The following is a 26951-nucleotide window of genomic DNA, read 5'->3' as shown; positions in this document are numbered from 1 at the left end:
ATTCCCACTATTGTATTTAGGTTCCTCTATTGTTAATTGTCAAAAGAAAAAAATGAGATCATATACATTAACAACTGGAACTAAGAATTATCAGGCGTCAATACTTCAAAATACAAATCAATACACAAACCTAATAATGATGTTTTAGAGTTTAGGCACTTTCAATACATGCCTCAATCTCTGTCAAACATTAGCATTTATGCAATTACTCAAAATATGTATGCCTTTCAAATACTTGGCATTTGCCACATAATCGACAAGATGTATGTGTATCATGGTAAATATATTTAGATGATGCCTTCAACCTGTTTTCTTTATACGTCTCTTACTAAAACGTTTGTGTGTAATTAGGAGATCTTATCAATTCATCAGTAGCAATAGACATGAGACTTTGTTGACATTATACCTTCTTTATTTTACCTGCTTCTCATTGAAATGTCGATTTTATTTAGATGATACAATATCAAGAAATGTGCTGAACAATGTTTAAACATTTTAATAGAAGATCATTATTACTACTAACTATGAATGTCTTGAAAAACTCGAGATAAGTTACCTAACAAGGCACTCAACTATGACATTTGGGGATAATCAACCAGCACTCTGATGTCATACAACAATTACCTTACAGTAATTGGATCTCAAAATATCAAACTTCATTAATAAGTGATCAGACTAAAAACAGATACCTCAAGAATTCTGAGCAAGCTACAACAAAGTTATTTGAAAAACAAAAATGCCGACTAAGGTTTATTAGAAGATCAAGTTGGTTTCAGAAGATATTCTCTAGCTATGTATAAATTTCAGAAGTGAAGATCTAATGGACTGGCTATCCTTACTGGATAAGAGAGCCTTGTCCTTCGATGTAATAATCTTCTGGTGATGTAAGTGCAAGGTCCGCAAAGCAAGAAAAATCTGCATCTGGGGTATAAAGAAGGTTGTCCAGTCCAACAGCTTGGGTCAGTTGCCTGCAGCCATAATTAGAAAAGCTTTTCAAAAGAAGAAAGGGAGCCCTAATCTTATCTTTGGTTAGGCATATCCTGAAACTTTTAGGCCAAATCTAATGGAACTTGTATCTGTTATATGTAGTCTACATCAATATTCCTAATAGACAAGAAATCTCATATCATAAGGAATAGTCAGAGAAAGAACTTATAAGAGGATTACCTTGATATCTCTAAATCTTGTAGCTCTGTAACCCAGCCATTGTACCGAAGCTGAACGGTGACAACTGGAACTCCAACTAATTGGTATATGTTGTTAAAAACATCCCACTCCCTCCACTGAGATGGAAGCAATCTTTTAATTCCAGGAACATCACATGCTGAAAAAAGATGAATGTATTGTATGCTTTCAATTATTTGATGACAAACAAATAGCTATAATAAATGAAAGCCAAATCATGACAAACCTGCAACATAAGCATCAGCCTGCACAGTTTTCCGGTCTGTAGCCTGCCACATTCAAAATACAACAGAAAAGTTGGTAATTGCAAGTACAACAAAAAAAATCAATTAAAAGTAAAACACAAAACTGATTTTGATTCTCAATTTGAATAGGAAATGTAGAAGATTTAAGAACTTTATCAAGAAAGGATTATCTCCATTTCCCCCTGACCAGTATGTGTTGGGGAGGGAGAGAACCAAAAAACTAGAAAACCAAAAGAGAAATCCACCAAAGATTAACAATCAAAAGAACATATCAGAAACCGACGCAAGATTAACATGGTTCGACAACTCCTTGCCTAAACATGGAGAAAACTAAATTCTTTATCATGTGAGAACAATTACAAGACCCACAAGTTTAAATCCCCTTGAATACCCTCTCACATAGACCCCGAAGAATTTACGATTTTCTCTCATCCTTCCTAGAAGCCCTAGAGGATAACCATCTCTATAAGCCCTAAAGAATAACTCTCTTTAGAAGCCTTAGAGGATAACCCTCTCTAGAGGGCCCAGAAGATAACCCTTTCTTGAGGCCCTAGAGGATAACTAGGAGCACTCAAGTATTCCTCACATCTTGCTCTCCCCTAAAACAAAATCTAGAGATACATGGGATATTTATAAATCCAAACTCTAGTTACCATGTTTCCTTCCTTCATGAGAAATCCTTCCTGTACTAGGATTCCTTATCCCACTAGGATACCGGCTCCAAGAATCCCAAAATACTTACCAACTCCAACAGTATGAAAGAGGTGGTGCAAACCACTCCAAGCGTGCACCGATACACAAACCGCCCCCATTTCAAGTAGTCTGATATGACCCATTAGAAAAATTAAAAAAAGAAGAAAAAATCTTCAATTAGGGATTGCAAACTTGAGCGCTCTTCGTATGCAGGGAGCACGGAATTGCTCCCAAGCCACTACCTTCCGACCGTGGTCATTCACTGTTGCCTACCTCCCCAATATGCTTCCTCCTCTATCACTTCCTCTTTTTTCTTCTTCTTTCTCCTCTTCCTCCACAGCCTCCTCTTCTACCTTCCTCTTCCTTCTTCCTCCTTTCTCATCCTCTTCCTCTACCATCCTGTCCTCTTCCCCTTCTTCTTTAAGACACCAACACCACCCAATAGCTGATACGGGTATGTGAAATGAGATTTCTTGATTTATAGATAGTAACAATAGAATATGTCTGCCTCAGAAAATATTGTCCCCCCAAAAAAGTTCCATAATTCTACAGAGAATTCAAATCACATGGTTAAAGAGTATAACTGATGGAGAAATTACTTTGTATACAATATGTTTCAAAATACCATACGAGTCATACCTAGGTTTCGAGTTCGATGGTCAATCAATATGAGGACCGAACAATTTCTCCAAATCCGAAATAGAGCTTTGCCTGGTAAGTTCACCATATGCTTTTTACCTAAGGGCTAAGGATTAGAAAAAATCAGTCCGGCTAGGTAAATTGACTAGTGCCGAGCTACACCAGGCAATAAGCCTATCGCCAAATATTGACAGTTGTTGACAATTATCTTTTTTATTTTCTTCTTCTCTTCCTCCGTTTTCTATGTCGCCTCCTCTTCTTATTCTCCTCCTCCTCTACCATCTCCTCCTCTTATCTTCTTCTTCTTCTCCTCCACCTCTTCCTCCTCCACCGCCACCATCTCCTCCTCTTCTCTTCGTCTCCTACTCCACCCTCTGCCACTACCACAACCTCCAGTTCTTTTTTTCCTATGCCACTATCTCTTCCCATCTTCACTCTCTTTTTTGGTTCACCCCACCACCAACCGAGCTTGTGCCCATTGAAGAGGAGGCATAACATGTGCCCAATCATATATTGATACAGTCCACAATGCAGCAAATTTAATATAACATGCCTTCATGTTTGTTAATCTCTGAACAAAAAATTATACACCTGCAAACACCTAATAAACCAATTCACCTCCCTCAATCTTAACCATATACAACCACATTCCACTGCTCGAACCAAAATGCAGCTAATAAAAGTGGCAAATTTTCCAACTTCCCTCCAATACAAGGATACAAGCAAGGCCATCGAAAGAGTATGGGGCTCAATGAGGATTTTCTGAGGAGGTCAAATGCACACTCCATTCCATCATTTTATTCTTTTCTTTCCCTTTTTCCTTTCTCCCAATTATCTTGTTTATTTGCAAGTGAGATTGTACCTCAGTTACATCTTAGATCTCCTTTTCTTCCTCTCTTCCACTTCTCTATTCTTTTTTTTCCTTTTGTTTCTACTTTGTTTACAAGAGTCGGTGCCCACACTGCAAACTTGGCAAATAGTAGTCATGTCCTAGGTCTGTTATGTGTATGCCCTCCACAAGTCTACCTGTATATCAACATGCAAGTGTGCCACCCTGGTTGGCAAACCCACATATAATAGCAGCTGACTAGCACGCTACTGTTAGCATGCCCCCATCTAGATAATCCATGCTTCAAGCAAGTCATAGTAGCTTGAAGCATGGATTATCTAGAAGGGGGCACACTAACAGTACTACTATGAAGGCATCAATATTAATGACCTCTCCAAAGTCTGTCACGAATTTTAAAGTAGAATTTTAGGTCAAAATCAAGTGTCTGCAATATATGTAAAATTATTCAAGTGTAACAGGATTTCTAAGAAATAATAATTCTGGAGTCTGATAATATTTAGTAGAAAATGGGACTAATCATACATGTTGACTGGAGGACTATGAAATGACCTTAGAAATAGTGATGCCTGTAACATATGTGTTGCCGTCAGGTGACTTCTCATAAAGTATCTCTCTGCAGCCCCACCTCAGGTGAAACCTAGAGAAGATATTTTGAAGAGACAAGCAACATAATCAATAATCCTTGAAAGAAATTAGAAAATGAAAATTTTAATTATACAAGTTCATTTATTCATGTTCATACCTGCCACCTTTGTCTATAATATACTTTCTGATAGGCCCATTTAAATATACATCAGGAGAGCCCTTCAACATTCGCAAAAGGGAAGCTTCTGTCTTAGTGGCAAAAAGTGCAAAAATGGTGAGCATGCATCGAGCACTTATATTATCACAGTCAATAAATCCAAGGGCATAAGCAACAGGATCCCACATTCTCTGAATGCTCATACGTGTACCACCTTTTGACAAGAACCAATCGGAGAAACTAATCTGGAAAAACACAAATGAACAGAAGTTGCATTAATTTCCATATTTAATTAAACAAGAGAGTAACATAATCGAGATAATTCCACTACCGAAACTATATGGAAAATCAACAAAGCAAAGACAGCAACAGCATTATATAGAGATCATCTAGTGAAATGATACAAATACGATAAAGATGGGTCTTCATCAATTCAAGATGTTTGGTCTTAACTTACAAAGATCATTGCAATATAGAATTAGTGTCACTGCTATAGGGAACCATAAACATGTACTTACATTATCTAAATCCCTTATCTCTTGTAATGCACCATCTGGATCAATAAGAGCCCGAACAACAGGGCTTAGAGCAAGAGCAACAGCATTCCTTGCTTTATCATAAGGCTGTTAAAAGGTAAAGCCAAAACATATCAACAATAACTAATGCTGACGTATTTCCAATCATAGGAGAAAATTGGTGATTAGTCACACATAGAAGTGGGAGAAAGATTAAACAAAGAAAAAGACAGCAATCTAAGCAGCACTTATATGCATTTAACATCAATTGCACAAAATAATCCAAGCCAAACAATCTACCTAATAGGCTAATAGAATATGCAATTTTGCAAATAAAGGACAGTTGTTATTACTTAATAGTAGCATGAGTGTGCAATTGTCCAGATCATCATTTTTAAATTAAGACAATGATACTGCAGAAAACAAGGCAATTGAAACTTGGAAGTTGAAAGAACTAAAAACTTGTATATTTGAGTTGTCAACATAGTAGATGGAGCTTGTTCGTTCATCACGTTTGGGCTGGGCTCATTTTACTTGAAAATATCAGCAATAAAGCAGGACAAAGATAGGTAACATGAACATGACATGACAAGGACAAACTGAACTGGAAAAGTAAGACAGGACAAACTGAAGCAGCATAGACATAGCAGTTAACTTCTATATCTTGCAAATAGTTCCATATATCAAGCCATATTTTGTACAAGTTAGATAAATTATGATCATTACAACTGTAACTTTTGAAAAGTACAAGAATCAACTATGAAACTCATGTATAAAAATTTAAAAGATATTAATAGTAATATACATTAAAGTCTAAAGTACATGCATATTGCCAATACATAATGTTTGTGACATTCAAGATTAAATAATATTCATTTCTAGGAAAAATCAACAGATGATGACCAAAAATATATTTGATTAAGAAAATGAAGTATGGAAAATTAAAATGTTTCTTCATGGATTCAAGTGTCATATTATGACACAGTCTACTGTCGTATCAGGAGTGTTTGGAAAATCCTTTTCACTTGGGACAAAACTGGTGCAAATTAAAGTTATTTGATGTATTGATTCCAGCACATTACCAGCATGTTTTCATGCTGCTAAATTTACAAAGATGAAACAGACATGTTACATTAATGAGATAAAAATAGTGTACAAAAAATGATAAAGAAATATAAAAAAATTGACATCATAAGTTATTAGACACATGGAATTAACTTTCTGAATATTTTGTTTATTTATATTAAGAAGACCTTCCCATGCTTTTGCAACATTAGAAACATCTTTTTCATGACTTGCTCTTGCAAAAGTGCAGAAAACAGCAAGAAACAAAAAGTGCACATCAACCTTATCCAAAAAGTTCTAATCATCTAAATAACATCCAGTTGCTCCGATAGATTATTCAGATTTACTCAGCGCTTGATCAACAAACAGGTGAATTTAATCATCGAAAGAATATTCAATTTGCTCCAATAGATTATTTAAATTTACTCGGTGCTTGATGAACAAATAGGCTAAATTTCAACTATGTGCTTGAAGGAATCTTATTTACAATCGAGTTCACACCTTGAGTTGTGTGGTTGCTAGAAATGCCCGTATGCCATGTATCGGTGCCCCAAGTTGAAACCGAAAATCAAGTTCTGCAACAAACATTTAAGTTTATAAGAAATATGTGAGATAACCTGAAATGTGCAAGGAACATTTCTAGGTATCTAAGTGTATTAAAATATCCCTGATTCAAATCCTTGGCTTCACATGGTTGACATATTTAGAACTGAAGAAAAGATAATATTAACTAAATCATTTAATAATGTATGAATAATTTACATACCACCAATTCCACCCCCTCTGTTCACGAAGGTGTGCGTGTGATCCTTAACCAACAAATTTTCATTAGCACCTACCTGTTAAAGAACACTTACAAGAACAAGTACTCAGATGGTTACTCAAATGGACACAAGACATCAGATGGCAAGAAAACGTAACTGCAGCAATCACTACTAACATACATTCATATACATTATAATGCTCAGAGAAATTAAACCTAGGAAACAGATAATGATGTAGATTATATCTGATGGCCATTTTAGTAAGGATTTAAGTATTACTTGCCTTGTAATTCCTGCATAATCTATTTTATAAGACGTATTTCAAAAGCTCAAAATTTGGTCATGCTTTCATAAATCGGTTAGATGCTTTCACTTAAGTCAAACTCTAGATCTGTGCAGATGAACCTGTATGTACCAACCCATATTTATCTGTCAGACTCAAAACCAATGAGCTGACAACCCCCACCACCCAGTCCATCTCGGACAAAGGTTTACTGACCAATTTTTGGATCAAAAACCAATTTTATCGCCTAGTTTTTTACCGTTGGATGAGGTATATAGGGCGGTGAATTCACCACCCAGTAACGGGAATGGGTCTCTTGGACGTTTTAATTCCTCTTTTCCACTCGTTCCTCTCCCCGTTGACTTCTCTTCGCTGCCACTTTCAACACCACGCAAATCCTCTCCCAAACTCACTCAAATATGAATTCTCAAAAAGAAGCTCAATTTCAACAAATTGAAGCCTTAATCTCGAGATCCAAGCAGTGATTTAAAAAGCGCTAGGCGCCAAAAGGCGCCACGGTCCAAAAACGCCTGATGCGCTAGGTGCTCGCCCGAGCGAAGTGACGCACTAAAAATTAATAATATTAAAATTAATAGTATTAAAATCAAAATAATAGTGTTATATTGTATACCGTTAACAGTATATAGTATAACAATATACTGTATACTTTTAACAGTATACTGTATACTATTAAAAGTATAATTTCGATTTCGAAAGAGGAGAAGCGAAAGAGAAGAGAAGAGTGTAAGGGAAGACCGAGGGTACTGAGAAAAGCGGTAGCAGCAACGGCGAGCGACAATAGTGGCAGCGGCAACAGTAGAAGCGGGCAGGAGCGGCGACAGAGGCAACGACAGCAGCGAGCAACGGTTGCGGGAGCAGGAGCGACGAGTGGCGACAGTGGCAGCGGCAGCGGTAAAAGCGAGCAGCAGCAGCGAGAGCGGTGAGCGGCAACAGCAGCAGCGAGCGGCGACAGCGGCAACGGCAGCAAGCAGCGTGAACGGCAAGCAGGGTTAGGGTTGGAGAAGTCGCGCTGATATCGGTGCTTTAGTTGGTTCGATTGAACCAACTAAAGCACCGGAGACCGAACCAGCCTAAACCGTTGGTTTGGTCACCTGGTTTAACCCAGGCGCTCGCCTGAAGCGCCCGACGCTTGGGCTCGGTCGAGCGCCTAGGCAACGCCTCTTTGAAGCGCGCCACCTGGAAATGAAGCGAGGCACTCGAGCCTCGCCTCGCCTCGCCCGAGCGCCATGGCAAGCGCCCGAGCGCCTTTTTAAATCACTGGATCCAAGCCACAATTTCTTTAAGAATAGGTAAACTCAAACTTTTTCTTTCAATTTGATCACTTTTTTTTATTTTTTTCAAGAAGTTCAGGATTGAATGTCTTGTCCTATGAAATGGTTATTCCAATGAATCTAGCTTAGATTCTAGGTGTTTCCCTTAACAGATTTAGGGCTAAATCAGCAAATATGAAGCCTTAGATCCACAAATGTGCCAGGATCAAGGCTTGATCCTTGCAGATCTAACTCAGATGCATTGTTACGGTGCACAACACCAATATCATAACTGCTGTAGCAAGTCTACTACACTACATCCTGTGAATCAATACTTGTCACAGTCATTTGTGTGTTCTACCACACAGGTTATTAACCACAGTATTGCATCAGCGGCATCCTATTCACCAGGATCAGAAACCGTAGGAGCAGTTTCATTTACAAGTCATTCGGATCTGAACTAGAATGGAATCATATGGAGGGTCCTGAACCACCTTCTATGGACTCAAGGCAATTATTTTGGTGATAGTACTAGCAGCTATAATTTCAGGTATGGCATCAAATTTAAAAACAACATATATCTTGTTCAAAACTCTCGTATACATGTTTTTCTCTAAATATGGATTGCAATCCACATCCAAGACATGTTTCCATTTCATTACTCATTGTTTTGTAGTAAAAAAACCCACCCACGTTGTTGATCTTTTAGTCTAATCAGGTAGAACTCATTGAAAAAGAAAACCCTAAACCAGGATTTTTTTGGGATCCATCCACTCAGGCCAATCAGCATACTGACATACTGTGTCATTATGTGTCAGTATGTCAGTATTGATATTTGATACCTTGCTCTAGATTAATCAACTTATTGCTATTTTAGCTTTATGACTGCGACCACTGGTAAAGAAGCATTTAATAAATTTTACATAAAAGGAAAACCAACAACCACGATCAGGAAAAATTGCATAACCTCTCATGATGACTAAAGCAATTGAGTGAAATTTCAAATAGAAGTGCAAAAAGCTTCTTGAATCCCATGTAACCAGAACATTGTGATTGTACAGGAGGCATCAAAAGAACAAATAGAAACTTGATGTATGTGGAAAAGAATAAAAATAATGTTAATCCCAAAAAAATAGAAAAATACATGAAAAATCAAATACATAAAGCAATGGCATAAGATCTGTCAAACCGGCACATCATGACCTAAATCATATTTTGCTCCAAAAAATTCTTTTAATGGTCTTTAGTCTCACAGAGACAACAATGGAAACATCTTTTCCTTGGGAACCTCTTTATGCATCTGCTAGAAGCAAGATTAACAAGATCAGCATTGAGCTAGGAATCGACAGAGGGGTTTGGAACCAAGATTGGATTGGTCAACCCAGATTCTGATACTGTTGTTTCTTTAAAAGATCAAAAATCTGCTGCAAAAGATTAAGATCAGCAGAACAAAACAAGAATTAATTGGGACAATCTGAAGTTAATCTGATTTTGGAATAAAACAAATCAAAACAAATTGGAAATACCTAAAACTTACATAAAACCAGCAGAAGGCTATTATAACTGGCACAAATTATGCGAAACCAGTCTGAAAATGACCGAATTCAGTTGGAATTAACCTAGCTTGGCTATAATTAGCAGACCCCAATTGAGATCCTAATCCAATCAAATTGATACCTAAATGATAAGAGGATTTTGGGATGGAAATCAGCATATCTCAAACTAGATCCGGTGGTTCAGCCATGCTTAGTCTAGGTTCCAAATTTCTAGAAAACTTAACTTCACAATATTCTAAACATCATTGTTCCACAAAAGAAATTAAAGATGATCTCCACAACTTGTTTTTATTTGTGTTTCCACTTCACTTCCATAAAAAGAGTAACTATCAACCTTTTCTACACTCCAAGCAAAAGAAGAGTGAAACAGACTAATAGTACAATAATTTGCACAACATGGACCAAACCATGAGGCTCAAAATTTGTTGCCCAAAACCAAATTTCTAATAGGAAGGTGCTATGCCCATGTATACAGTTTCACTCTCATTTTATCACTAATGCAGGATATTGAAATGCTATAAACGTGATGTGATCCAAGAAGCCTAATAGCCAAATGGTTGTATGCAATGTAACCCAATATGCTTAAGCTCAAGTTATTATTATTCGATCAATCAAATCAAATGGATATGCAGCAAAATGTTAGCTGACCTTGCCAATAATCCACCTCCAACAAAGGGACACGAACCATGAACAGCAGGAGTAACATGGTGAGATAACATTGCTCCTATAACTTCACATCACTCATGGGGAATATTGGCAATCCAGGGTAACTGGAGTCCCATCCAAAGTTCCAAACCACCAAGAATTTGAGTTAATGAGGTTTCTGATATCTCATCTGGTCCAAGGTAGATATTTATCATGATATGGGTTGTGCATAATTCATTGCCTACCCTCAATCAGAAACTTTTTGAGCATTTACTTCTCCGGACAAAGCCCATGTATTTACAAATTTAGGATGTAACACTTGAAACCAGGACAATTCCACGAGCCTTCAGGGTATGCCAACACAAGATGGGGGTTGCTTCACGAATGTAAGATGAGTGTTTCAAGTTAATCCAACATCAAAACTGCAAAAGTTGATTCTATGATACATGTTGTATGCTATGAGGATTTCAGGATCACTCGTGAGAAATCATGAACTTGTATATTAGACTCGGTAACTTATCACCATTTTGTTAGTCTTGTCAGATGAAAAAAAATATTACATTAGCAGACTACTAGAATAGTTACACTATCTATCTTCCACTTCTTTTTGTATATGTTGACCACAGTCAAGTGCATATTCCATGAAAGATGTTTTTTCTCTAAGGAATACCTTACCCACCATTGCTCTCCAACAGACCATTACAACTAGCCTAAGTTTTCAGTTTTTATCTTTGTTTATGAGACTATAGTTGATTTAATGGGTATAAACTGACAAGGTACTCTTTTTCAATGTGTTACTAACAAAAAGGTTCGCATAAAATTTGATATAGAAAATTCTGTTTGTAGGAAAAGACCATGAAAGATGAGCAACCACAATAAATTCTGAGGATTGAGATATGTAAATTAGCAACAGAAATAGAGGAGGCTTTACCTTTTTCATAAGACGAAAAAGATTGCTGTAACAACCAAAGAATACATGCAATCCCATTTCAATATGATTTCCTTGCTTATCAACAAAAGAACCCACTTTGCCACCAATGAACGGTCTGCTTTCATATATGTCAACCTGCATATGGACCATAAGCCACAGATTGCAGATTCAAGTATGTTCCAAGACCATGCACACATATCATAGAAATCTGAACCATGACAGATTTTTATAGGAGAAAGGTAGCACAAGGTCCTTGTAAGAAACAGATAAAAGAGCAATGCCAGTTATCGTACCATAATAATAAGCATAAAGCATAAAACACATACAAATAGTATCACTGGCAACAAGTTGATAGTAGATATTAGGAAATCTATTTAATGTTTTTAGACAAGAAAATTTTCATAAGAGACTAAAAGCAAAAGGTACTTCATCCTTGCACCTCATGCCCCTGATCCAGAAGTTCCACTGCAGTGGACATGCCAGCAAGCCCACCTCCAACGATAGCCACTTTAAGCTTAGGACCTGTGTAGTGTTCAGGTTCTGGTGGAAATAATCCTTTTGGAGCTGTCATCAAGAAAGTTTACACAAATCTATCAATAGTATATACAATGCCAGAAAAAGATAAAAAGACAAAAGAATGAGTAGTAACGTGAAGTCACGATTAGTCAATATTTGTCATACTAAACAGCAGCTATAATTTTTGTGATCCTACCTTTATAGTTTAACCTTCCCAAAAATATTAAGTTCATAACCCTTTCACAACAAAAACAGTAATTATGATTCCATATTCAACAAGCTTCTCTGCACAAAGGATGTTCTCATATTTCTCATAATACTTCCTTTTCTTCTGGACATGTTCCGAAGAGGTTATATTTCCATCAAAAAAAAAAACTTGTACATAGAACAAACACCGCCAATGCTAGTCCCAAGCCCGGACGATAAAGGTGGAGGGTTGTGTTAGGTCATTGACAATCAGCATAAAAAGTATATCAAATCTCAAGAACATGGATCTTAACCAATTTTAGTATAGAGCTAGGTTATCACCCGGAAGTGACGTGATGCACCTTCACCACCTAAGTGTCTAGAATTGTAAAAACGGTAGACTAGGAGAAGCAGCTCATCACATCGGCGCCCGGATGTTGTGCCAAGTGGGCAAGGATTCTCTTATTGTTTTGGACCAATAGGAGTAAAGAAGTTAATCCAAGAACTGAAGATCATCTTAGTAACTTGGAATATAGGAATACTTTAGGGAAAGGATTAGAATTGGTAAACACTATGATCAAAAGAAGAATAAATACTATTTGCTTACAAGAAATTAAGTGGGTACAGGAAAAATGTAGAGAGATTGATAGTACTAGATTTAAAATTTGGTATACTGGAAAAATTAAAACACATAAAGGGTATAAGAATTGTTGTTGATAAGGATCTTAAAAACAATGTTGTAAATGTAAAAAGATTTGAAGATAACATTATAGTTCTAAAATTTGTGAAAGGATAAGATGTTTTGAATGTCATTAGTGCTTATACCCCTCAAGTCAAATTAGATGATCAAACCAAAAGAGAATTTTAAGAAAGCTTAAACGATTTCATTCAAGGAATGCCTATAACCAATAAACTTATAATTGGAAAAAATTTTGAATAGTCATGCAGGGAAAACATATGATAGGGCGTTGGTTATGGGGAGAGAAATAAAGATTGTGGCATGATTTTGGATTTTACAACTTCGTATGATATTATAATTGTAAATACTCACTTTAAAAAGAGAGATAAACATTTAATTACTTATAAGAGTGATCATAACTGTAGTCAAATAGATTTTTTCTTACTAAAAAGATAGATAAAGTTATTTGTAAGAATTATAAAGTTATACCTGGCGAAAGTTTGACGAATCAACGTAGGTTGATGGTATTAGATATTTATTGTAGAAAATAAAAAAAGAAAAATATAATAGAAAAAATTATTAGGACTAGATAATGAAATTTTAATGATAATAATGTAAATACTCTTAAGAATAAGATGGAAAGGGAGACGACTTAGAACTTAGATGAGGATAATATTAATATTATTTGGACTATGATGGCTAATAAGATTACGAACTTAACAAAGGAGATTTTTCGTGAAACTTGAGGTCGAGGTATAGTCTTAAAAGAGAGTTGGTGATGGTGCAAGGAAGTTTAAAAAATATTTTTTACTAAAAGATTATGTTTTAAAGATTAATAAAATTATAAAAAAAAGAAAAATTTTAAAAGATATAAAGAATCTAAAAAAGAGGCTAAAAAAGAAATTAATATGATAAAATATAAAGCTTATGATAATTTTTATAACAAATTAGACACTAAATATGGTGAATAAGATAAATATCGAATTAATAAATCTAGGAAAAGAAAGTGTAAGGATTATGTAATATTAGATGCATTAAAGACGAAGATCAAATAGTACTTGTTAATGATAACAAGATTAAGAAAAAATAAAAAATTTATTTTTATAAATTATTTAATGAATATTCCATGCAAGACTTAGATTTAATGATAAATAATAGTGATTGATTTAATAATCATATATTTATTCATAAAATTAGAACTAATGAAGTAAAAGACGCATTAAAGAGGATAAAAATAGCTAAGAGTGTGAGGTCTAATAGTATCTCTATTGAGGTCTGAAAAAGTTTAGGGGACAAGAGAGTAGCTTGGTTAACCAGCTTGTTTAATAAAATAATGTGATTTGGAAGGATGTCTGATAAATAGAGAAAGAGTTTTTTAGTACCAATTTACAAGAATAAGGGTGACATACAAAATTGTTCAAATTATTATAGTCATACTATGAAACTTTGGGAAAGAATTATCAAAAGTAGGATAAAACTTAAAATAAATATCTCTAAAAATTAATTTGATTTTATGCTTAAAGATCAATCATAAAACTTATTTATTTATTAAGATAATTAATAAAAAAGTATAGGGAGAAAAAGAAATATTTGCATATGATTTTTATTGACTTAGAGATAGCCTATAATAGGGTTCCAAGAGATTTATTATGGTAAGTTTTAGAAAAAAAAGGTGTATCCACTAGTTATATTGATGTTATTAAAGATATGTATGTTAACAAAGCTACTAGTGTTAGAACTATAGGGAGTGTGTCTAGTGAGTCTCCTATTAACATAGGATTACACCAAGTATCCACATTAAATCTTTGTCTTTTTACATTGATAATAGGTGAACTTACAAGTCACTTACATGATAGACCTCCTGGGTATATGTTATTTGCTAATGATATTATTTTATTTGATGAAAGCCTAAGTAGAACTAATTATAAACTTGAGTTATGAAGGCAACTCTTAGAAACTAAAAGTTTTAGATTAAGTGGGACTAAAGAAAATATAGTTAAATTGGATGAACAAAAAGTTCCTTAAAGTAGAAGCTTTAGATATCTTGAATCAATTATTCAATAAGATGGAGAGAACGATGAAGATATTATTCAAGAGTAAAAACAAGATGGTTCAAATAACGAGGGACATCAAGAGTCTTGTATGATCATCAAATACCTTTGAGATTAAAGAAAAAAATTTATAAGATATTTGTGAGACCAACAATGCTTTATGGATCTGAGTATTGGGCAATTAAAAAATATATACATAAAAAGTTCGTGTTGCCGAGATAAGAATGTTGAGATGGATGTGTGGAATTATTAAGAAAGATAGAAAAATAAATATTTTTATTCATGATCAAATAGGTATCGCTTCAATAAAGGATAAGATAAGAAAAAATTGTTTAAGATAATATGGGCATGTAATGAGGAGGCCTACTACAATCTGAAAAGGTGAAATAATTAATGTTAGTAGTACAAGAAAAGATAAAGGAAGACCTGGAAGGACTTTATAAAGATCTAAGTCGAACCTAACTAACATATGACTTTTTACATATCTTAATAGTGGCAAAAGATCCATATAACCGATCCCAAATAATTAGGACCTAGAGCTTTGTTGTTGTTATTGTTGTTGTTGTTTTTTGTTGAGCTTATATAGAACAAAAGACTTCCAATTTTCCTGCTTACCAACAGCTGCAATGGAAGACATTTTGTTCGTTGAAAAACACCTCCCTCAACCCAATCATACTATCCAAGGAGATTGTTGTTCACAATAACGATCACCAAAATAAATGTGCAAATTTGACCTAATCTACTCTTTCCATCTGCTTGATTCTTTTTTTGTAACAAGGAAGCATCATTCCCTGGACAGTATCACTTTAAATTATATAATAGCATATATCAGAGGTCCTTTTTTACTCTCTTTTCGGTAGATCTATATAGTTCCTCGTATTTTGAAAGTCCAAGGGAATCTGCCACAGTCGCAAATTAATCTAATTCTCAGGAGCAACAAGTACCAACAGACCACTCCATAAACGAATTGGCAATTGGGATGAAAACAAATATCACGCCAATTAAGTTCAGTACCAACTACTAAACTAGAAAAGAAAAGCTCACCGTTGATCCTCATATCAGAGACCTGGCTATCCAGCGAACACCGGACCGCCGCCAACCGCGACGGCCGCGAATTCGACAGAAGCATGCCCCGCCGCGGGCTAGAGAAGGAGGTAGCAGGAACACAAATGGGAGGGCAAGAAGCGGAAGCCATGCCCGCCCTCGAAATCAAGGAAAGGGGGAGGGAGAGAGCTAGAAACGGAGCGAGGGCGAGAGGGCGGCAGTAGAAAATCCTCTAGTGAAGCATCTCCAGTGGCACAGATGCCTGCCACTTTGAGTTTGTCGGGGCACAACAAGAACTTGGGAGAGGTGATCGGTTACAGCTCATAAAAAAGAGGTGGGGAGCGATGCAATCGGTGGAGAGGTGTCGCGCTTGTGTGCTGCCTCTGTCCGTAGTGCGCCTTATCTGCTCCCACGCCGGTCGGTCGCACAAAATTGATGCTCACGACACGACTCAATACATGCCTTGGATAACGGGCATAGGGTGCGGCGCTCATCAGCAAGCCTGGCGCCCACTTACCGCGCCACGTTCCCCATGGGTTCGGCGGATGGAGACGAATTCTCCGTTTTGCCCCCACCGGACGTGAGTACACTCGCTGACGCGCCACGTCACCTTGTCGGCAATTAAGTCGCTGAAAAAGTCTGAACTTGTGGCGCTGGGCGGTGCGCACCTTCAGGTGTGCCAAACGCGGTCTATAAGCAAACAGTTACTCGAACCGGGACACACTACCAGGGGTTTACATGTAATTAGATAAAATATATTATGAATATAATTAAATTATTAATTAATAAAAAAAAATAATTATAATAAAAATTTTAGGAGATAATATTGATAAGAAGAATTTTCATAATTATTTATTCTAAATCCTTTACCCTCGTCTGTAAAATGATAGAATTTTCTATGAATTATACGCATAATATATGAATAAACAAATATGCAAATAAGATATAGATATATGATATTATTGAAAGATTATATATCTTCTATGGTCTTTCCTTGGTTATATGAACCAGTTAGTGAAAGATTACATATTTCTCTAATCTTTCATTTATCCCTAATTTATCGTTTATAGCGGTCCTCTTAAGAATAAAAAGAAAGAAAAAGACGATTTTAATTCTCCTTATAGATTCACATTACTATAGTTTTCGGATCCAATGACGGTGCACCCATAAATTAGATTAAAACTTTTTGAATGACATCGAAAGATACACATCATAAATTTGATTTATTATTATTTGATTTCATATTTTAACATTAAAATTTTTCATATAATAGAACCATAAGGATGGTTTTAATCCTCACAATTGGTATTAGAGTCGTATTTGTGAAATCAAATATTTTAAATCTATTTGTTAGCACCTTTCGCTCGCGAAAAGATGTTATTCGGATCTTATTTATGATACATGAATGATTTGTTTATGTTGTCGATCTGCTTTTATATCAAATCCATTTTATCGCCTACTTGCGGGCGATGTAAGATTCTTCGTGCTTAATCAATAGATTACCATTGACAGCTTACTATCGACAATACTATCGACGATAATATTGTTAAGGATGGTGGGTTTCGGTGGTCGCTAACCCAATTGTGGGTAACGATTGTGTACCTAGTGTAAGCACTATGCGACAACCTTGCGATAGCTATAGCAGCGTCACTACCTATGTGGCTATAGCGGTTGCATTAATGCCATTGCGAGACCATCTATTGCATGTCGAAGGCTAGTGGAATCGCTGGGCGATGTGTGTGTGCACAACCATAATGCGATGGTCATGGGGGTCGTTAGGCGACACACAACCACGCATGGGCGAGGAGGCCACGCCTCATGCAGTGACCATAGATGGCGGTTGTGACGCTTTACGCATGCAATGAGTGTGCATGGTAGTGGTTGCGCCACGCACAATGACCGTAAAAAAGGAGTGACAATTAGGTTTTTTATTAAAAAATAGTTTTATCCCTCGTAAATAAGATAATTCTAATGTAGTCCCTTAGTTTACTTTTCAATTATGCCCTTATGAAATTAAAAAAATTTATTATATATTCTAATTAAAATTATAGTTTTACCTTTTAGAAATTAAATTTTTTATTGATATCCTCAATTATAAAATTGACTTATTTGATTTATTTTAATCAAATACTTTGATCGAACTTGATCATTACTATATTTTTATTACCTGATTGGATTTAGATTCGATTAATCAAGTTTTGATCGAATTCAAGAAAAATTAAAATTTGATAAATTTTTATTTTGATCAATTTTAATTTTTGACTAACTTAATTGAATTGATGTTTAGCCTAAGAGTTCCACGCAAAATTAAAAATATATAAATTATGACTTTTTTGATAGTTTTTTCATATGACATTATCATATATAACATTTTGCATATGATAAATAAAAATATAATTATTGTTCTTGAATATTTGTTTGGCTATTCACATGTATATATTTAAAATTATAAAATAATTATTATTTTTTACATAAAGGCATGATTTATGGTATATCATGATTATAGTTATCATATAAATTTTTCTTTATGTTGATTAATGTTTAATAATTATTATGATTATTATTATTATTGAACTAGTTCAATATAAGTTAGATTGAAGAAATATGATGAATATTATTTGTAACTCATATCCCTAAGTTTTATTTGATTAATAGCTACCAAAGTGACATAGAATAATAGACTTATGGGATGTGAATTACAATAAATATTTGATCATTTATAGGATATTTTAAATTATATTTTATATTATTATATCGATAGCCACTAAAGTGGCTTAGACTAATAATTTATAAAATTATATTAAGGAATTAATTCTAAATGATATTAAGAAAAATGATATTAAGAAAATTAATATTTATAATGACACACATAATTATGAGATTTAAATAATCTTAAAAGAAAATTTACTTTAAATAATTATGTGATAGGTAGGATAATGCTGTTTTGGATATCTTTATAGTTTAGAGTTATATATCTAAAAGTAGAAATATTATTCCATGAGGATGATATCAGTCCTCTATAAATATTTTTATATGAACGCTAGATATATTAATATTTCATTGAAAGGTGAAACAGATGATATCAATAGTTCAACATTTATTGAAAAACTCAAAACATGAATATTATATTATTTCATTATAGTGGTATTTCTTTTATTATATTCTAATAAATATCCTTATATTTTTTAGATTAAATTATTATAAATGACTTAAGCATATATAATTTATATTGGGTATATTTGCTCTTGATCAAACTAGTTGAAATGATCATAGACTTAACTATTGAAAGTTCTATAGAACAAATAATTGAAATAAATGATCGGGAAAGGTTTACAAGATTCAATTTTACGATGATTATTGATAATATTTAGACTTCATTACAGTATACAACTAGTATATTAAAATATTTAAAAATTAATTTAAATTTACTGATAAGTCATTGACTAACATATCAATGAAAAAATTTATTGAAATTCAATATGATAGTGTTTAAGAAATTCAAGATTATATTCTCAATATGACTAACAAAGTTATAAGCTCAAAAACATTAAGCATGAATGTAGTTGAGTCCTTTCTTATATAATTTATTCTTAATTTTATTTCTTCTCAGTTTAGCTTATTTAAAATTCACTATGATAAAATTAAGGATAAGTAAAACTTAAATAAGCCGACTAATATATGTGTTTGAAAAAAATTAAGATTAAAGTAGAAAAGACTCATAATATTTTAACTACTACTCAAGAAGTGGATAACAATAAAAAAATTAAAGTATAAATTATCTAAGTTTATAAATATTATATTAACTCATAAAAGAAAATTCTTCATAATAAAATGCTAATTCTATGGCAAAAAAAAGATTGTGAAGAATAACTATAAGATTTGGTTTTGAAAAAAAACGTATAAGTTTGACTTTTGTATGTTTCAAATCAAACATTACGAAATTCCTTTTCTAATACTTGGTGGATTGATTCTAATGCTTCAACTTATGTTACCAATAATAGATATTCAATTTATCATGAAAACTAAAAAAGAATGAAATATTCATTGTTATAAAAAAACATTTTAAAGTGAAAGCAATAATAGTTAGTACTTGTCGCGTGCGCTTCGAAATGATTCATTTAATGGATCTTAAGGATGCATATTATGTTCCTACAATTCTAAAAATTTAAGTTCATTATCTAGAATTGATAGGATATTGTCCCTTTTGGTGGTTGTAAACTCATTATATTTATGATTCAATAAAAGTTAACTTTTGAATTCTGTATAATGATCTATATAGAATTAATGTGAACCTTGAATCTTGTAATCAAATATTGAAATGAAACATAGTTTGATAAACCCTTTGAGATTATCTATGCTTACATCTGCGAGTTACTTCATGCTCTCCGTTTTAGTAGAGAGATATTTTATCGCCTTTATGGATTACCTTTTAAGATATGACTAATTAAGATCTTAGACTATTGACACATTTAGGAATATATAAATAAAATCAAGAGATAATTAGATAGAAAAATTAAAAATTATCAGATCTGATAGGGATGATAAATTTTATGATCATAATTCTGATTTTTTACTAGATTCCTAAAAAAGCACGGTATTTATGCTCAATATATTTTATCATATTTGTCATAATAAAATAATATTACTGAAAAATAAAATGGTACTCTAATAGATATAGTTAGGAATATGGTGAGTTATTTTTCTATACCTGAATCATTATGAGGAGAATCTTTAAGGATGATTATGTATATCTTAAATATAATTTTTAGTAAATCAGTTATATCAACTTCTTTTGAGTTATGGATCAATAAGAAACTAAACTTAAGACATTTAAATATTTAGAATTATCCTAAAGAGATAAGAAACTTTAATCATATGAAAAGAAAATAGATTTAAATATTATTTTTAAATATTTTATTAGTTATCAAAAAATTTAAAAGGGTATAAATTTTATTAGTCCAATTATAGTACAAGGATAGTTGAATATGGTAATATAAGATTGCAAAAAATTATAAATCAGTATGAGTAAAAATTGCTAGTTACAGGTGCACATGTGACACCTACATAATCTCTTTGATTATTATTATTATTATTATTATTATTATTATTATTATTATTATTATATTTTTCACTTTATATTGCTTGACTAGTATATTGTCATGGGCATGAATTTGTGTAATGAAAATTAGATCATAATGAGATTATAATAATGAGACCAATTCGTTTATAAATACATACCATAAATTTTTTCGATCATATGTTACTTAAGAAGGACATCGAGATAACTGAAGAGACTAGTGTACTACTATATACTCGTCCATATGATGGAAACAATTAGTCTCATAGCTGCTTGTGTGGGGACACTAGGGATATAGTGTAAGTGCTCATTGGAGAATGAGTTCACTAAATGATCCGCTCATAAAATGTTTGATGGTTATTGATACCTCATCATTAGACAATGGTTCCACGGTCTCAATTGTATATCTAGTCCTTAGACTTGAGATGCTAAGAATGCTCTATATGAGTACTCTACTCTTTGATATTAGACATATAGGTTTGGAAGTTTCAAATTTAGCACAATCGGTCATCGGGAGTGGTAACCAATCTTACAAGGATAATTGAGTGTCAATAGAGGATAATTCATTCTCGATGTCATGAGAGGAATGTCTCATGTGTTCTTACTCAGACAAATCCCCTAAGGTCATTCGAATTAAGAAAGAAGAAGTTCCTTGGGAGAATCCGATTAGAGCGAGATTTAAGTAGATTCCATATGGACCTAACAACACCATGTCTGGTATACATTCTCTAAGATATTAGATGGATGAGGAACTATAGATATATAGTAATTGAGGGCAAATATGTCTAATGGATTAGATCCCTCTGTATCATTTGGGGACTATGGCATAATGGCATCGTACGTCCATAGTGGATGAGTTGAGTGAATTATTATGGGATAATAATTCACTGAATCAGAAAGAGTTATAAGTCACAAGGAGTTCTGACAGGTGCAACTCATGGCTAGCTTAGTATTGGGCCTAGAGGATTACACACATATGGTGGATGACGCGATGAATAGAGGATTGAATATGTGATATCCAATAAGCCCTTGTTTTATTAGATCCATTGGGTGAGACCCAATAAAAGCTTAAAGTGGATATTTGGATAGAGATTCAATTTTCATTAAGCTAAGGATAATTAGATGAAAATCCTATATCCAATATGCTATAGTAATTGGATGGAGATCCAATTGTTGAATCTCGGATTTTAATGATAAAACCAATTGATAGTATTTATGATTTGATTTGTGTTTTGAGTGATGCAGGAAGCTTCGATCAGGGAGAAACAATTAAAGCAGGAAGAATATGTTGGGCCGAAGAAAAACATGTTCGAAGATTGGATGTCGCGCCGAAGGATCGGTCGACATATCGATAGAAAGCTTCGGGCCATAGGTTAAGGCATCGGACCAAGAAGAACGGATATTGCATTAAGGAAATCGGAGTTGCGGAGGTCAACTGGCCAATTGGGCAATAGGCTGTAAGAGAGGACGATGCGCCAAAGAATCGGATGAAGCGTCGATAAACCAATGACATATTAGACAACACTTGATTAGCTTTATAATAATTGTCTAGATCGAAGTGGGTTTTAAGTGTACAGGATTAACTATGATAGCGATCAAGGCATAAAGAAAAATGAAGTCTTAGAGTCAAGAACGAGATTTCGTTGGGAGTTCGAGAGTTCGTCGGAAGTTCTATCGGAATTGATCGAGAAGTCCAAGCACTTACCAAAGAAGCTCGTCGGAACTCCAAGAAGATTATTATGAAATCCAAGAGCTTGTCGGGAGTCCACTGGAACATTACCGAGAGATCATCGGAAGTTCACCAAAAAGTTATCGGAAGCTCGCCGGAAGAAACCTAGACTTATCCAGCTTATTTAGCTTAGTATATGCCTTAAAATTCGTAGTTAGCACATAATTGAGTTAGAATTGGGTCAACTCAATTAGGGGCCAATTGGGCTTAAATTAGGAGTGATTTGGGATCATTGTTAGGCCCATTCAATGACCCAAATATTGGGCAAAGCGATAAAACCGCCTATGAGTCGGAAAACTCGAAAAACTCGGTCTCCGAGGCTATTAGGTGGTGGTACCATCTAGTGATAGTATGTCAAGCGGTGGTACCACTAGACTGGGCGGTAGTACCGCCTAGTGTCAAGCTGTAGGCGGTGGTACCGCCCATATCTAGAAGTTTAAATTTTTAGCTCCATTTTTGAAATCATTTGGGGCCTATAAATACCCACTTGGGTAGCAAGAAAGAAGCAAGAATTCTATAGGAAAAAATTGAGTAAACTCTGCTAAAACCTTGAGTTCCCTCCTCCTAGTACTTAGAGTTAGTCCTAAGGGAGGTATGTGAGGGAATACTTGTAAAAGAGTGACTTGTAAAGGTTATCTCCTAAATTTATAAAAAGGAGAAAGTGTTGTAAGAGGATAGTTGGTCTTCACCCTTTGAAGGAAGATTGTTAGTGGATGTCGGTGGCCTCGACGGAAGAGGAATCGAGAGTGGATATAGGTCACGACGATCGAACCACTATAAACTTGGTTTGTATTTCTTTTGAGCAATTTACTTTAACTGTAAACTTCCTTGTTATATTCTTCCATACACTTTCAAGTTAATATCTTTTCGATCAGTTTTCAATGTATGAAAGATTTATAAAATCGACGTGATTTTTACCGTTACACTAATTCACCCCCCCTCTTAGGGTCGACTCGTTCCTAACACTAATACCCAACATGACAAGATTCATTACGGTTTACAATAGAAGCTCTCTATAAAAGGGATGTGGGACTAAAAGGGTTATAAAGCTAGACCCCTTAGCCGCCACCTCCCTAACTTCTCTCCCTGCTTCTTCCTCAGCCAACTGCCCCCTCTCTGATATAAGAGGGTAGCAAGAAGGACTGCCCCTACTACTACGTTGGTGGTGGTGCATGAAAGCAAGGAAAGAACGCGTCATGAGAGAATGTACGTAGTTGCTTCATCCACCATGTAGATCATTGCTAGAGAGGGGGACATATGATCTCCTTCATCCATGGACTTGGATCTGCATTTTACGGGGATATACAATCTCCCCTAGGTGAGAACATCTAATAAATCTTACGTGGTTTTTTGGTTTGTTGAGTTTTTCGCTCCCAATCATCGCATGACGTTCATATATCATTCTTTTGGGAAACTAGTTTTTGTATTCTATTTTCTCAACAAAAATCTCAAAATTTAATCTTGACATTAAGGAGATACAAGTTGATACTCCTTTATCATTTTATATTTATATATTATTGTTCCTCAAATCACTAGATGATTTGATAAAGGTAAACAACAAAATAACATTAGTGAACTCCCATATAATATTGATATCGTTGCAAATGAACTTGTAGAATAATCACAATTGATGGTTTTAAGAATACCTCAAAAGAAAAAAAGATTATCAATTTTGATTATTATATGGTATATCTACAAGAATCAGATTAAGATTATGATATAGAAATTAAAAGGATCTCTTATTGTTATGACCTTAAACAAGTCTCCAAATAATAATATATAAAGTTTCTTGATATCATTATTTCTTTCATATTTAAGAAAAATACTATTAATCAATGGGAGTAGGTTTATTATATTAGTCTTATATATGGATAATATTTTGCTTGCCATCAGTGATCTTGGTTTATTATACTGAAAAATTTCTTACTAAGAATTTTAAGATAGTTAATATGAATAAGATATTTTATATTATTAGTATTGAGATATCTAGGGATAGATCTCAAGGATTGCTATGACTATCTTAGAAAAGATATATTGATTGAGTTTTGGAGAGTTTTAATATATAGTTTCGTTCAACAAATGAGAAAAATAAAAATTTTAATCAAAATAAGTGTTTTTAAAATGACTTAAAAAATAATCTTATAAGAAAAATATTCTTTATGTATGTGTAATTGAAAGTTTATTATATGTTAGGATCAAGAGCGGCACTAAGGGGGGGTTGAGTTAGTGTAGCGGAAAATTACCAATTTCAAAAGTCTTCATTTCGATTAAAGCTGATTCCGATGAAAGTTATTTCTAAATATTTTAACTTAAAAGCGTATGGAAGTGTAGAGAAGGCAATAAGAAGGTAAAGTAACTTGCAATAAAGATAAACAGCTCAAAATGAAATGCTCACTAAGAATTTTAAGATAGTTAATATGAATAAGGTATTTTATATTATTGGTATTGAGATATCCAGGGATAGATCTTAAGGATTACTATGACTATCTTAGAAAAGATATATTGATTGAGTTTTGAAGAGTTTTAGTATATAGTTTTGTTCAATAAATGAGAAAAATAAAAATTTTAATCAAAATAAGTATTTTTTTAAATGACTTAAAAAATAATCTTATAAAAAAATATTCTTTATGTATGTGCAATTGAAATTCTATTATATATTAGGATCAAGAGTGGTACTAAAAGGGGGGGTGAATTAGTGGAGCAAAAAATTACCAATTTCAAAAGTCTGTTTCAATTAAAGCTGATTCCGAAGAAAGCCGTTTCGTAAATATTTTAACTTGAAAGCGTATGAAAGTGTAGAGAAGGCAGTAAAAAGGTAAAGTAACTTACAATGAAGATAAACTACTCAAAATGAAAGGCAAACCAGAATTTAGAGTGGTTCGGTCGTTGTGACCTACATCCACTTTTGGATTCCTCCTCCATTGAGGTCACCGGTATCCACTAATGGCCTTTCCTTCAATAGGTAAAGACCAACCACCTTTTACAGTGCTTTCTCCTTTTCACGGATTTAGGAGAGAACCCTTACAAGTCTCACACCTCTCTTGAATGATCTCAAAACATAGAAAGGGAGGAGGAGGACTCTAGCACTTATTTACAACACTTTTACACCCCAATAACTCAAGATTATCTCAAAACTTTCGTGTCTTTTCATGCAGAAAAGGGTGGAATATTTATAGGCCCCAATGGCTTCAAAAATAGAGCTAAAAAGTATTTTATCCTGGATTTTCGGGTTACTAGTGGTACCACCACCTAACACCTAATACTAGGTGGTACCACCGGCTGACAGAGATCGGAGAGCTCTAGCGGTACCACCGCTTGACAAGAGTGGTACCACCACTGGCAACATTTACTACCGGTGGTACCACCACCCAGTCTGGGCAGTACGACCGCCCAGACCACCTGGGAGATTGTCTCCCAAGCGGTGCTACCGTCGGCCATGTTTTTAGGGGCTGAATAGGGGCCGGGCCCATTTCAGCCCTATTAATGGTCCAATTGGGCCCTAATTAAGTTAGTGAGATTACCTCCCAATTCTAACTTAATCTACTATTTAACTATAATTGCTAAGACATAATTTAAGGCACTCTTATTTCGGTGCGTCAATTGCTCTTCCTGCGAGCTTCCAACGATGTTCTAGCGATCTTCCGATAAACTCTCGATAATGTTCCGATAGACTCCCGGCAAGCTCCTGGACTTTACGACAATCTTCTTGGCAAGTTTTGATGAGCTTTTTTGGCAAGCTCCTGGACTTCTCGATTGGTTCCGGTAGAACTTTCGACGAACATCCGGACTTCCGACATGAGATCTCGATCTTGACTCTGGCACAACACTTGCTTTATGTCTTACTGCTATCGTAGTTAATCTTGCACACTTTTCTCAACATATAGATTAGATCAAACAATTTATAATTGACTTCATCATCAAAATATGAGATTCAATAATCTCTCCCTTTTTTATGATGATAATCAATTGATGACGAAGTTAACCTTGACTCTCTCTATCTATATGCCATACCTGAGAAAAGACATTCTTGAATTCAAGACCTTTGAATTCAAGAATCAAACTAATAAGTTAAGTTCATTAAACTTATCAACATGCACATCATGATTCATATCATGATCTAACATTCTCAAAATACGATGCCAAGTATTTATCAAAATGATGTCGAGGCATGACATCCATTTTCAAGTATGATATTTTAAATATGAAGGATGATAAAGATAGCAATTCATCATTCTATGGCAAGATATCAATTAGAAAATAGCAAGTTAAGCTCTAGATATCTTAT

General features: G+C 34.3%; 1 protein-coding gene across 1 annotated transcript in view; it reads right to left on the bottom strand.

Moving 5' to 3' along the window:
• Window positions 1–16279, bottom strand: part of LOC135610174 (zeta-carotene desaturase, chloroplastic/chromoplastic-like) — a 26281-nt gene extending 10002 nt beyond the window's left edge. Inside the window, exons 1-11 of the mRNA XM_065104340.1 lie at window positions 15861–16279; window positions 11824–11948; window positions 11385–11519; window positions 6701–6773; window positions 6436–6509; window positions 4873–4977; window positions 4355–4599; window positions 4162–4249; window positions 1412–1454; window positions 1168–1324; window positions 840–968 (exon numbers count right to left, since the gene is read on the bottom strand). Of these exons, the coding sequence (XP_064960412.1) occupies window positions 840–968; window positions 1168–1324; window positions 1412–1454; window positions 4162–4249; window positions 4355–4599; window positions 4873–4977; window positions 6436–6509; window positions 6701–6773; window positions 11385–11519; window positions 11824–11948; window positions 15861–16011 (1325 nt within the window). The 5' untranslated portion in view covers window positions 16012–16279. The remainder of the gene's footprint in view (window positions 1–839; window positions 969–1167; window positions 1325–1411; window positions 1455–4161; window positions 4250–4354; window positions 4600–4872; window positions 4978–6435; window positions 6510–6700; window positions 6774–11384; window positions 11520–11823; window positions 11949–15860) is intronic.
• Window positions 16280–26951: the final 10672 nt, after the last annotated feature.

The sequence above is a fragment of the Musa acuminata genome, chromosome BXJ2-4 (assembly GCF_036884655.1).
Source record: "Musa acuminata AAA Group cultivar baxijiao chromosome BXJ2-4, Cavendish_Baxijiao_AAA, whole genome shotgun sequence".
Taxonomy (NCBI): Eukaryota; Viridiplantae; Streptophyta; class Magnoliopsida; order Zingiberales; family Musaceae; genus Musa; species Musa acuminata.
Note: the sequence above shows the minus strand (reverse complement) of the source record. Positions and strands in the feature narration are given on the sequence as shown.